Source organism: Pseudocercospora fijiensis, assembly GCF_000340215.1.
Source record: "Pseudocercospora fijiensis CIRAD86 unplaced genomic scaffold MYCFIscaffold_2, whole genome shotgun sequence".
In the NCBI taxonomy this organism is placed as follows: domain Eukaryota; kingdom Fungi; phylum Ascomycota; class Dothideomycetes; order Mycosphaerellales; family Mycosphaerellaceae; genus Pseudocercospora; species Pseudocercospora fijiensis.
This window is the reverse complement of record NW_006921533.1, coordinates 1,757,074-1,769,392: the sequence shown is the minus strand read 5'-3', so window position 1 is coordinate 1,769,392 and position 12,319 is coordinate 1,757,074. Positions and strand designations below refer to the sequence as shown.

Sequence of the window (12,319 nt, the reverse complement as noted above, 5' to 3'; positions counted from 1 at the left end):
TTAGCGGGATTCGACTTTTATAGTTTATACGACGGAGATACTAAGGAGTTAGATTAAGCTTATAATCTATATACTTTCTTCGAGTTAATAACGTCTACCTTGCTTAGCCGGAGAGAGTGTGTATAATAGTTCGGAAAAGCAATAGAATCGTATATTATAATTTGTTAATTAAGATCGTAACTATTAGAGAGGATAAGAGCTTTTAAACGATTCTACTTGAAAGAATGCTAGGTATTTTCCGAACGATCGCTCTACTACACAATATCTACAATGCTATCTATTAACAATATTATTATTATTAGTCCTCCCGGGGACGAAGGATCGTGGACTTTGGATTATCAACTACCGGCTGCTCAAATGATCGACAGCCTGTTGATTATGAATTAGCATGTGCATACATCAATCAATCAATTACTACTAACCCACCTTATTTATATCATAGTCATAACGCTCAAGAGCTTCGAGTGCCTGGCCACGAGGATAGCCCATGCCAGTCAAACGTTTCAAGATCGGATCATCGTGCTCAGTCCCTGGAGTGATTGCGCCACCTCGAGAAGGCAGCGTTTTCGACGACGAGAAGGTCGTGGGCGGTGGCGGAATTGGAATCGACTTTGGCGCCGAGGTAGCCGTTTCTGGAGACGATGCTGCTCCATTGGCTGGAGCGCCCCACGGATCACTGCGATCGAAGGATGTATCGATCTGTTTGCTGTTGTCGAGACCACTGAAGATAGCGTCCCAATCATGCTGTGCATTCTGCGGCGTCTGTTGTATGCTGGAATTGGAGCTTGCGACCGCGGCAGTTGACTGACTGGGCTGGAAGCTAGCAAAGCTGGAGTATCCATTCGAACCACTGCCTTCTGTGTGATGCAAGCTGCGATTCGCTGCAACAGGTGTCTGATTTGAGCTCGCCGCTCCAGTAGTCATGCTAGCTGCAGGCGAGTCAAAAGTTGGGTTGAACTCGTTGCTGCTCTCGACAAGGCCGAAGTCGAAATCACTGCCACTTTTGTCGGCTTCCTTCGCCTCTGCGAGGTCATCGAAAGCATCAAAGTCATCAAAAGCGTTATTCGCAGTCGGGGCCGCTGCACTTGAGGCTGTAGTACCTGAGGTATGGTTAGCTCTTCCAATCTTGGTCTTCATGTTGGCAGTGTGTGATGTCTCACTTGTGGCCTGCGGGAATGGATTCGTTCCACTTGCGGTAGCGGGCGGAGTCTGGGCAGGAGTCTGCACGCTCGAGTCTGGAGCCACTTCCCTGGAAGCTGTCGTAGCCAAGGCTGCGGGCGTGTCATGTGGCGGTGGAGGACTTGTCGGAACTTCTCTTGCCGGCAAAAGTCCACCAAATTCCGCAGGAAATTGGTTCTCCTCGGTCCTTTCTCCACTGCCGCCATGAGAAGCCTTGTTACTGTCCTCGTAAGCAGGCGGCGCACTCTGAGCGTCCAGGGGTGGGAGAGGAGTGCTCGACGTAGTATGCCCTACATCAGCAGCTGCTGGCGCGATAGCAGCAACAGTTGCCGTGGCGGCTGCTGCATTGGTCCTGGGTGGCGATGATGCAGTAAAGTTGTCATCAAAGCCTCGATCCGCGGCATCATCATCGCTGCTATCGCTGTCCTCGTCGTCATGCTCGAGGCTTTGGATTGGTGGGAACTCAGATCCGGATCCAGAAGACGCGGGCGCTTTGCTGGAGGTGGCAAATGGGTCATCATGATCTGCATCTTTTGATTTATTGCTCTCGCCAAAGCCCGCGAACGCAGAGTCGAAGTCATCCTTTGCCGCAACAGGAACCGCATTCTGTGAGGCCTGTGCTCCTGTGGATGAGGTCCAAGGGTCCTCAGGGAATGCACCAGGAATGCCTTCTTTGGCAGCAGTCTCCGGTCGTGGATTTTCGGCAAAGCTGCCTGGTACATGCAAGGACGAAAGCCCGGGAGTAGCGAACGCATCATCACGCGGTGTATCTGTTCCTCCAGCTCTGCTTGCAGGTGGCAAGACCTTAGTAGAACTTGCATCAGTCTCATTGTCCTTGTTATCTGGATCGATCACAGGGAGCTGCGAAGATGTGAACTGTCCACCTTCCGGAGGTGGGGGAGGCACAGCGACAGCTGGACTATCTTTAGCCTGGTCAGAGAGCGGCGGCGTCGCGGAAGGCGTGTGCTGGCCCGCAGAAGAGATGCTCTGAACAGAGTCAGACATGCCCGCAGGCGCGGCAGCAGGAATCGAACGCCCGACGAAGCTTGTTGCTGGAGGTGTGCCTGTGCTAGGGACAGTCTGGCCAGAGGGAGCGAATGCGCCAGGCGGACCAAACAGAGCATCGAAAGCGCTCGGTGTCGGACCACTGCCTGTCTGTTGCGGGCTGATAGCTCGAGCACCTCCCTCATCACTCGCTTTCCTAAAGAACGGATTCGTGGAGCTCAGGGTGCTTCCCGCCGGGCTCACCACGGTCGAAGCTGGCACTACGTTCTCGGAAACGGGAGCTGATCGTGTTTGCTCCTCGCGCTCGGTTGCTTCGCGTTGCAGCTCCGCCTTCTCAGCCTGCAAACGATCTCTCTCAGCTTCCTGCGTAGCAAGCTGCTTCTTGTTGATACTGACCATACCCTTTTGTTGTCTGGCATCTAGCTTCAACTTCTCGATTTCAGGCTTGAGCTTTGCCACTTCAGCATTTATTTCTGCAATGCGCTGCTTCAGGCTAGCGTTCTCTTGCTGATCCGCCTGCAGCTGCTGTGACACGTTCTGATGCTGGGTCTGCAGATCCTGGTGAGTCCCTTCAAGCATAGCGAGCTCCTGGCCGAGCGCTTTCGTTGAGTCGCGAGAGGCGGTCAGCTGCTGTTCAATTTCCTTCACAGCACGTACCTCCTGCTCGTATTGGGTCCTGAACTGGTGTAGCCGTATTTCGAGATCGCGTTTCTGAGCATTGGCCTGGATCAGCTCGGCTTGACTCGCGTTCTTTTTACTCTGTGTTTGCTCCATTTGCGATCGTAGATTGCCGATCTGGGTACTCATGTTGCCAAGTTCCGAAGTCTCATTTGTGATCTTGCTGGCTTCTGCGGCATGCGTGTCATTGTCGCCCAGAAGATCATCATTTGCTGTTGGCCGTGGTGCTCGTGTTGCTGAGGGTTGATTCGATGCCAGTGAGCTACCAGTGTTCTGCTGAGCAAGACTAGCACCAAATGCAGATGTAGGCATGAAAGGTTTGAACATGCTTCCGCCAGGCTGTTGTCCTGGTGGCGGGAACCTGGCGGGGCTCGCGCTCGCGGGACTACCAGGAGCAGGGGAACCTCCAGCAAAGGGATCCTTTGTAGCAGACATGCCAGTGCCTTGTGGTTGCAGCACGGGAGCCTGTGTCGCGGCTTGTGCCGGCTCATCAAGTCCGAAAAGGTCGTCGGCCGCCGATTTTGGCATATTTGGAGCTTGCGCAGCATTGTTAAAGGCCGGGGCTGTCGATTCAGTCTGCTGCGTCTGCTTTCGCAAGCTTGGAGGTATTAAGGCAGGCGGGAGAAAAGCCGGCAGTGGAGCAGCGTTCGGTGCTCGCTGTTGTCGAATGAGATACATGGCGACCGCAAATTCATCCTTGTTAAGTTGTCCTTCGCTGTTGATGTCAGAAAGGTCCCAGATCTGAGCAAGAGTCTCCTCGGGCAGTCTAGAGTCGGAGAAGAACTGCACAGCCTGCTCGCCCGAGATGATACCTCGGCCTTGCGTATCGATTGTGTTAAAAAATTGGTCGAACTTGGCCTTGTCCGCAGGCGTGACAAGCCACAAAGGACCGCTGGTTTGAGCTGACAGCGGCTGTGGAGTTCCATAATTGGGAGGGCGTGCGAGTGGACTTTGCGTCCGGGGAGGGCCAGCACCTTGTCCGGTTAGCTGTCTCGGAATGGCTTGTGGTGGTGGAGCAGTAGGCTGCCTGCTCGGAGGCGCCGCTCTTCTTGCAGCTGCATCCCAAAGCCCTTGAGGCAGGATATTTGGCAAGGCAGTCATTGACCGACTCTTCATGCTTGTCAAAAGATGCATAGCTACGATGAATTCCGTCTGGTCCAATGCACCGCGCTGTTCCCTGTCGGCAGCCATCCATATCCTGCCCAAGACTTCATTGGGGAGGCCTGCTCTTTCGAAGATGGCCTTTGCTGTACCTCCATCAAGCAAACCCTTTTGTGCTCCCGATCTTTCGAACAAGCCCGAGTACTGCTGGACCTTGGCTGGGTCGAGCGGAGGCACCCGGATTGGGCCTTGGCCCGACAGCTGTGGTTGTAAGGCATTCGCTGGTAATGCTCCAGAGCTCGGACTCGTGGGCGCTACTGCTGGCGCTGGCGCAGGAGCAGTCACAGTCGCAGGCGCGGATGAGCCTCCAGGTATCGTCAATCCTTCAAATCGCGGTACTGGTGCAGGTTTGAATGCAAGCTCAGCGCTGGGCTCTCTGCCAGCCTGGTAGTGCCCTATCAACCGGAGGACCATGCAGAAGCCCGGCTTCGTGAGCAAACCGCGGTTCTCCGTGTCTGCGATCTGCCATATTTCGCCGAGGACGTTTGGCGATAGATTGGTGCGCTCGAAGAAGGAGACGGCGTTCTCTCCTGTGACGACTCCCAGCTGGTCCTTGTCGGCTTGTTGGAAGAGGTAGGCGAATGCGCGCTTCTCGTCGGGACTGAGATTCAGAATAGCGTGTTCTAGATTTGACATCAGCATGCGCCGAGATGGGGGAGGATTTGTGTAGTAGAGCTGCCATTACCCGTGTCTGACATGTTGCCTAGTGGACAGCATCAAGCTGGTCGATGGAAGAGCTCTTGCAGCACCAACGACGGGACGCTATGCTCCGGCGACGAGCAAGCAAGCTGGCGTGCGATTACAAATACCGGAAGTGCAATGTCCAATGCGGATATGGGAGCAATACTCGCACGTGGAGTTGTAGGCAATTATATGGAAGCTGCTTCATGAACCGCAGATGCCATATGGGATGGCTGGTGTCCTTTGCCCTGGAGATCGAGCAGCAGGGATCATCTCAGCATCCGAGCTCCGATGTGCACAACCCACATCGTCACCAGTTGCGACCCCACCCCCGTTCCCCCATTCCCTCCCCTCCTTTCCCTTAACCACCATGAAATCGTTTGCGTCCTACGCGATCTGATGGAACGGGTACAATGGATACCAAATGAAGAATGTACGGCCGCATCCAGGGCTGCGATCGATGCGCTCGCTACATGTGTGGAAGGCATATAAACAGATCGTCCGCGAAGAACCAGTCTGATGCGGCAAAGGTTGAGGAAGATGACTGAACGCATGCTGCAGGCTGCGAGGGGACTTGTCACGTTTCTGCAATGCTTCCCATGTCGAAGGACCCAGAGCTTCTGAACATAGGCCAGAGAATGAGAAACTCATTGATCATTTTCCAGCCACATCTACCTCTCTCCCATTATCCCAAAACAACACTGCTCCCCCTGGAATATCATTCTCATTACACGGATTCTCCATACCTCCATAATCCCTCACATTCCCCGCCAAAACATCATACCCACAACTCTGATAAAATCCCTCCTTCCCTTCACTCGCTATCACCGAGCATCCCACACCTTCCTCCTTCGCCCTCTCAAATCCCCACCGAACCAACTCCCGACCATAACCTCTCCCGCCAAACTTGGAATCCACGCCCAAAAGCGTCAAATCATACACCTCAGCTCTCGACCCCGTCCAGAAAGGAACGGCAAAAGGTCCTAATCGTCCTAACACACCGAGACTTTCTGGATCCGCGGCTCGATTGGGGTAAATGAAGGATTCGAGATAGTTGTACCAATCGACTGCGGATTTGATTGAACTTCGATACCAGCTTTGTTTTGGCGAGTTTGCTCGAAGTCTTCGCCAGTGTGCGAGGCCAGTGATTGCTTCAGTGCTGTCTTCGTATGAGACTAGCACATAACTGTCTGGTCCTGAGAAGTAGGCGCTTCTTGCCATTTTGAGGAATTCTAAGTACATGTCGTCTGGGTATTGGTTTCTATGGGGATGCATGTAGATTCCGAACCTGTGATCATGATATATTAGCAAAGTCACGTGTCGTGGTCGAAAGGGGTACGAGGAGATCTACATGTGTTCGTCTTTGAATGCTGCCGCGAGACATTTGGAGGCGGGAACGAGGTCGGCGTAGTTGGCGAGTCGGACTGGCATTCTCATCAAGGCTGTGTTAAGACTGGATCTTCAACTCGGTCTCACAGCATTGGTGAGAAGGGAGATGGGTTGGGATGCATGATGAGGGATTGAGATCGGCAACATGGTCTTCGCCAAGAAGGACCAGGAGCGCAGATACGATGCTCGGCGAACATGGGCTGATGCGGTATATATGCAGAAGCCGCCTTTATATCTCGGAAAGCCTCGCTACAGTATCAGCTGCTCTGTGATATATCCGACATCGCGTTGATGGTGAAGGAATACAGCTGCCAACGATCCTATAAAAAGCCGAGTAAAGTCCGAAGCAGGCGAAGCTTGCGGACATCTTCGCGTCTGTCGCATTCATTCTCAAACATTGTTGCATTATCGAACATGGGCTGGTTTGGGCTCTTCGGCTCTGATAGCAACCATGAGCAGTCCAAGTCTGACACTCCATCGACATCTCAAAGCAATGTAGCTCTTACAGAAGAGCAGCGACTACGAATCTTCGGTCGCCCAGGACCAGCTCAAACTGAACACAAGACATCTCGCGGACACGATGACGATGCGGAATTGAACGACCTGATAAAAGCCTTCGAGGCTTCAGAAACTCCCTCATCAGATCAAAGAAGCGCGCCGTCAGCACAAGTAAAAGCAAAGGCAATCCCGAAACAACACTCCCGCCTCCTCCCAGACGGAGGTCTCGATATCTCCCCCGAAGCAGTCTATCCCAGAACAATGTCGTGTCGACAACAATTCGACCAAGCATACTACTGCCAATCCCTCGGAGGAAAATTCAACGACATTTACAGATACGGGCATATCAAGAGCTGTTCGGAACAATGGGGCGCTTTTTGGTTTTGCATGAGGACGCGCACATTACCGGATCATGAGCGGGAAGAGGAGATTAAGAATTTTTATCAGAAGAGGGATGAGAGGCGGAAGGCGGAGCATGGGTCTAGTGAGGATATTTGGGAGATCAGGACGAGGGCTGTGGAGAAGGCTTTTTGGAAAGATCCGGATGATGAGGGCGGGGGGGATGTGAGGGCGAGAGAGTGAGAGGGTTTTCTGGCGATGGAGATGATGGCAATGTGGAAACGGTTCTCTCCCCGGAGATTCGTGGTATCTTGAGGCGAGGTGCATGAGACCTCAAAGGGGCGACCGCGATGCAACATCATGCCTCCTGCCGCGAGGCAGAACGCAGATGACCAATGCTGTGTTCAGACCTCGCAGCAAGCCCGAGAAAGGGGTGTCGAAGGGTGGCATATGGTCGCTGAACGGATTGACGCGTGAGAGAGGGGTTGGGAGAGGTGTAGCAGAATCGTAGGAGAGAAGGCGATGAATTGAATATCGCAACCAGTATCGTAGTACTGATGAAAGCTACAGATACATATACATCATCATGACCCGGGTGGCCTCATGAGGCTATCAATCTTGTCGAAAAACACCAAAGTAATCACCCGTCTCCCAACGCCGTCCAGCGCCCATTTGCCTCTGTTTAGGCAAGCCGAAAAGAAACGCCAGTCAAATAATCGTCCTTCATATCGCAAGGTTCAGCTTCAACCATCTCCACTGCCATTGCTGTCTTCGGCATTACCACATCCCCGGCGCCATAAACCCATAAGGCGACCCCATCATCATACCCATTCCACCTGCAAAGCCGCCTCCCACACCCATCCACCTGTATCCACTATCAGCAAGCCTCTCGACCGCGTGCCAGGGAAAGAGGGCAATTACTCACGGGTTCGCCCCACCACCACCGAATCCTCCAGCCCACCTATTCCAGTATCTTCGGCCTCTAGGAGCCTGCGACATGGCATGTAGATACATGAGCTGTTGAAGCTGTTGCCAAGTATACTGAGTGCCATTCACGAAGCCGTTGTTGTAGCCATTGAACCAGTCTGCGAGACTACATCCATCGTATCCGACATCGAAGGCGTTGTGAAGCGGCACGCCGAGACCTCCTGTGCGAAGCTGCATTAGATCCATCGGAGAAGGTGCTTGGTGTGTTCGCGGGAATTGAGAATTTTTCGCCCTGGTGGTGGTCACAAGAATGACGTTGGAGGTCGTTGTTGCGTTTCTGGTGTGCCCAGTGCTGTATCAGAGCAGCAGATTGGGTAAAAGGTTAATATGTCTGATATCGGGCTCGTGAAGTTGGGCAAGAAGGGAAAGATGCGCTAGCAATCACAGCAGCACTTTTATACGACGCCATGCGGCCCTCGGCTGCCTTCAGTTCAGGTGGCACTGTCGCTGCAAGAGGGGAGCCGCCTTGTGAAAGCCCTGAGATGTCACCTTACCTGGCCGTGCTGCCTGCGCTGTGACAATCTAGTGCTTAAGGTAGCACAGGGACACCTGTCAGCCACATTGTTTGGACCATCGCCTTGCACGGAACGATTCCACCCTCACACTTGCAGTCGATATTGCCTTATACTGATACTTTCGAGGGCATTTCTGACCGCTGGTCGGGTACACTATCTCCTATTCGTAAGTCCGTTGCGAGAGAAACAACCAGATTGTGTTGATTCCCAGGCACAAAGGCTCGTCTTGTCCAAAGCTAGTAGGAGCACAGCGCGAGTAGTGGCCTCAAGTGGAGCTGGGCGGTCGAACAAGACAAAGCCTCAACAGCTGTACTCTGCAGGCAACACCATCCTGTCAACGAATCCGCTTCTATGCCGTCCTTTCCAAGCGCACTTGTGTGACGCTGGCAAGTAGGGAAGCAATAGTTCGAGGCTGACAAAACGGCATCCTGGACATTCCGCCTTCCGCGAGGCGTTCGACATGACATGCCTGCCTTGACATATCGCGATGCTGCGTTCCGATGTCGTGAACGGCCCAAGCATTTGCGAGATTGGGTCTCTGTGCGACCCCATTTTGTTTGCTGCTCATGTATAATTGGAGGTATGATTCGCCGGGGATCAGGAGGAAACTTCTTGTATCTGCAACCTCTCGGGCGGAGTCGTTTCGTGAACTGTTTCTGTACGATTCAACTGCATACGTGTTGTTCAGAGAAAAGCCAAGCCGAAAACGCGCGCTTGGAGCTCAGTCCGAAGCTGCCACATGGGATCCGTCGCCTCACACCTTATGCCGTCCCATACAACACCATCTTTGTTACCGTAACGCTGATCATGATCGCGTCGTACGGCCTTAAATGCCGAGTCTCTCGGCCGAACATATTTGCCCTCAAAAGTCGTCATCGTCCCTCAAACCTACCAGTCGACGCTCTGCCAACTCGTTGATCTTCTCGTTGAGTACATCACGATCGAACCTTTGCGCAACTTTTCCAGCAGCTTCCAACATCTTGCCCGTCCGGTCCTTCAGGAGCGAAGCAATCTCCAGCGCTTTCATGCCGTGCTCGTCGCCTGCTCTACACTCGGCGGCCAGGAGTTGCAGCAGTGCTTTATCGACTTCTCGTTCCATGCTGCCAACTTGTACCTTCTGCGCACTGGTGGCATTTGTGTTATCCACGAGGTCGCGCATGAGCGAGTACATGATCGATGATCGAACGTATTGTTCTTCGAGACCTCGTTGATGAGCAAGCTCTTTGTCATCATCGGTCTCGTCGGGCACAGGTGCTGCGATGGGGATTCTGAATTCGAAATCGGACAGCAAGGGCCGCGGGAAGTATGGATATTGCTCTCCGCCTTTGAGAATGATGCAATGGAAGCGATCATTTGCTACTGCGACCGGCCAGTAGCTCTCTTCCTTCTTGCCCCCAGCCAGTCGATCCAGCGTTCGTGTGTCAAGAAGTGGTATCCATTTGGCCTGGCTCGGCGTCCTCCAATGCTGCAAGACCAGAAGAACACCATCGCTATCGTATATGCAAGGATCGCCGTTGTCGCTGAAGAACACAGATCGTAGCTCGGTCCCTTCTGTGAGAGGGACAATGTCTTCGCTTTGATATGTCTCATCTCTTTTCACGTTTTCGATCGTGTAGAGCAAACGAGTGGTACCGTCACCCCCAACGGGTCCATTTCCAATTGTGATGATGTAGTCCCTCCAGCTTGCGCAAGTCACAGCAGGAGTGGACTTTTGACGATACACCTTAAGAGGCAAGCCGAAAAGACTGTATACGCGTACGTAACCAGCAGAAGTCGTCGCGACTACACAAGTGTCGCTCAACGAAAGTGATGTCACTTCTTCGCCAGGAGGCAATTCAGTGCGCCAATCTACGCGGGTCGTCCAAGTCTCGTGTGGCCGATAGTAGATGACGGACGGATGGTCTCTTGCTGGTGAGCAGGAGAAGAGAGATCCCTTCTCATTCAGACAAGCTTTATCGTAACGGAAAGGGTCTGTGAAGTGGAAATCGCGATGTGCTTGTCGGTCATAGAACTCAACAGTCACAGTATGATGTGTGTCTTGGTTCACGGTCCAGACAAAGCCAGTAAGATTGAGGCAGAGGTATCGTCGGTTACCTTTCCACGGCGTGCTGCCAGGCTGGAATGCATCGTGTACCTGCGGCTGCCATGTGCTGTAGGCAGCACGTCGTTTGGTCGCCGGTGCGTCTAGAGGCTCTGCGTTTCTCTTGCCATACCGGTTGGGTTCTTCAGCGTAGCCGGCTCCGTCATCGTCCTCGATGAAGTTATCGCCAGTCTCGGACATCATGTCGGGGGCCATTGCGTCTGCACCAAGTAGATCGTCCAGGTAATCTTCTTCGGCACTTCTCCCATTTCCATGCTGTTTGCCTCCAGTCGTCCATGCCTTACGCGCGTTGCCAGACACTTCTGTTAAAGCTGCACCGTTGAGCGGAGCCTGCTGTAGACCGGCCCGGAGGAGGCGAATATGGGCATCCGGCACAAAATCTTCCCGAATGAATAGCTCGCCATTGTTGTTGGTGTAGGAAAGCACGTTGTCTTTTGGATGCCAATGAATGTCCAGAATCGGATCACGAACATCGTCAAACGTCTTCAAGACTTTCTGGGTCTTGCTATCCCACAGAACCAAGCTTTTGTCTAGGTCGGCAGTGACAAGCAATGCACCATTGGGAGACCATGCCGCCGCGGTGACTTGCGCCTTGTGGCCGCCCGAGAAGATCTTGTGCTTGGACCAATCGCTTCGCGACAGAACCTGCATTTCTCTGCTTGAGGTCGGGAGAGCAAGAGCGCTCCCGTCAGGGTGCCAGATCGCTCGAATGCTCTCCTCAGAATCCGATTGCACCATCCCGATCAGGCCATCAACGCGCTTGATCAACTGAGGTTCTTCCGAGCTGATGGAATACATGTAGATTATGCCGTCGGTGCAAGATGCTGCTAACGTCGTCCCACTTCGATCGAATGCGACTTGCTTCACAGATCGCAAGTGCTCTCCCAGGAAGATGACTCTGCTCATATCACTAGTGTTGACAATTTTCACATCGTGTTCGCTGGATGTATTAGCTTTCTCTGCGATTCGAAGTTCAGTGAGTAGACCTACTCGCTCGCTACTGCAACCCATTGTCCATCTGGAGAAAGTGCGAGATCACGAACAGGTGCCGTGCAGCGTACCAGAATTTCCTCCATCCGCTTGGTAACCAAGCTGTACTTCGTGACCTCGCCAGATTCAGAGCCGATAATGAAGAATCCATTGGCAGCCACTGCCGCAAGATGATTCTCTGTAGGCACATCGATGATGGCAGGCTCGTCGTCGGAGCCATGATCGAAGATTCGTACTGCTCCGTTCAAGCCTGCTGTCACTAAGTGCTTCCCATTCGGCGTATAGCTGAAATATGTTGGGCCCGGTGCATCTACCATGTAATCAGAAAATTGTGACCGATGTCTCTTTTTCACAACTCACGAGCGGGTCTCCCTCTCAGTGTCGCCATATTGCTTGGTATCTGTGGTCGTTGTTCAACACCAAGCGAGTGGTAGAAGTTGAGGAGGACGCGTCGCGTCGCGACTTCCTCGTGTTCGCGTTCTCGGCCAAGCCCGCCGGCGGTAAAACAACCAAGCAACCAGCTCTTGTTTGTTCTTAACCGTTTTTCAAAACATCGCATCGCACACTATTGCAAAACGATATCCGTCCTGAAACACATCGAATCCCATTCCAGATCTCGCATCAGCTACAGCAATATGAGCAACTCTGTTCAAGACCCGACTGCCGACGGAGGTGCAAAGGCTGCCGCTATCCCAATGGATGCTGGAGTCGAGAAGGGCAAGGGCAAGGCTCCAGCCGCTGAGCCCATGGACGAGGACGACGATGACAGCAACTCCGAGGAAGAGGTCAGAAGAGC

The 12,319-nt window shown here is 53.1% G+C and overlaps 3 protein-coding genes across 3 annotated transcripts; 1 reads left to right on the top strand and 2 right to left on the bottom strand.

Moving 5' to 3' along the window:
- Nucleotides 1-195: 195 nt before the first annotated feature.
- Nucleotides 196-6,215, bottom strand: MYCFIDRAFT_213937 (uncharacterized protein; the record flags this gene model as incomplete). Its single annotated transcript, XM_007924991.1, has 4 exons — nt 196-369; nt 427-4,646; nt 5,451-5,992; nt 6,181-6,215. The coding sequence occupies 4 exons, from the start codon at nt 6,213-6,215 to the stop codon at nt 343-345; spliced, it is 4,824 nt and encodes a 1,607-aa protein (XP_007923182.1). The 3' UTR covers nt 196-342.
- A 292-nt stretch (nt 6,216-6,507) lies between these two features.
- MYCFIDRAFT_88491 (uncharacterized protein) lies at nt 6,508-7,554 on the top strand (the record flags this gene model as incomplete). The annotated part of the gene is made up of 1 exon (XM_007924990.1): nt 6,508-7,554. The coding sequence occupies one exon, from the start codon at nt 6,508-6,510 to the stop codon at nt 7,171-7,173; it is 666 nt and encodes a 221-aa protein (XP_007923181.1). The 3' UTR covers nt 7,174-7,554.
- A 1,492-nt stretch (nt 7,555-9,046) lies between these two features.
- On the bottom strand, nt 9,047-12,289 carry MYCFIDRAFT_52898 (uncharacterized protein). The gene is made up of 3 exons (XM_007924381.1): nt 11,884-12,289; nt 11,524-11,833; nt 9,047-11,473 (listed from the first exon to the last, which is right to left on the bottom strand). Exons 1-3 carry the CDS (start codon nt 12,080-12,082, stop codon nt 9,295-9,297), a joined length of 2,688 nt encoding a protein of 895 aa, XP_007922572.1. The 5' UTR covers nt 12,083-12,289; the 3' UTR covers nt 9,047-9,294.
- Nucleotides 12,290-12,319: the final 30 nt, after the last annotated feature.

Excerpts from the sequence above, each read along its gene's own strand:
- MYCFIDRAFT_52898 (XM_007924381.1), bottom strand. The coding sequence starts at position 12,082 with ATGCGATGTTTTGAAAAACGGTTAAGAACAAACAAGAGCTGGTTGCTT. Across the intron at positions 11,834-11,883 it reads ACTGAGAGGGAGACCCGCTC|ATGCACCGGGCCCAACATAT; the intron begins GTGAGTTGTGAA and ends ATTACATGGTAG. Across the intron at positions 11,474-11,523 it reads TGGGTTGCAGTAGCGAGCGA|CGAACACGATGTGAAAATTG; the intron begins GTAGGTCTACTC and ends TAATACATCCAG.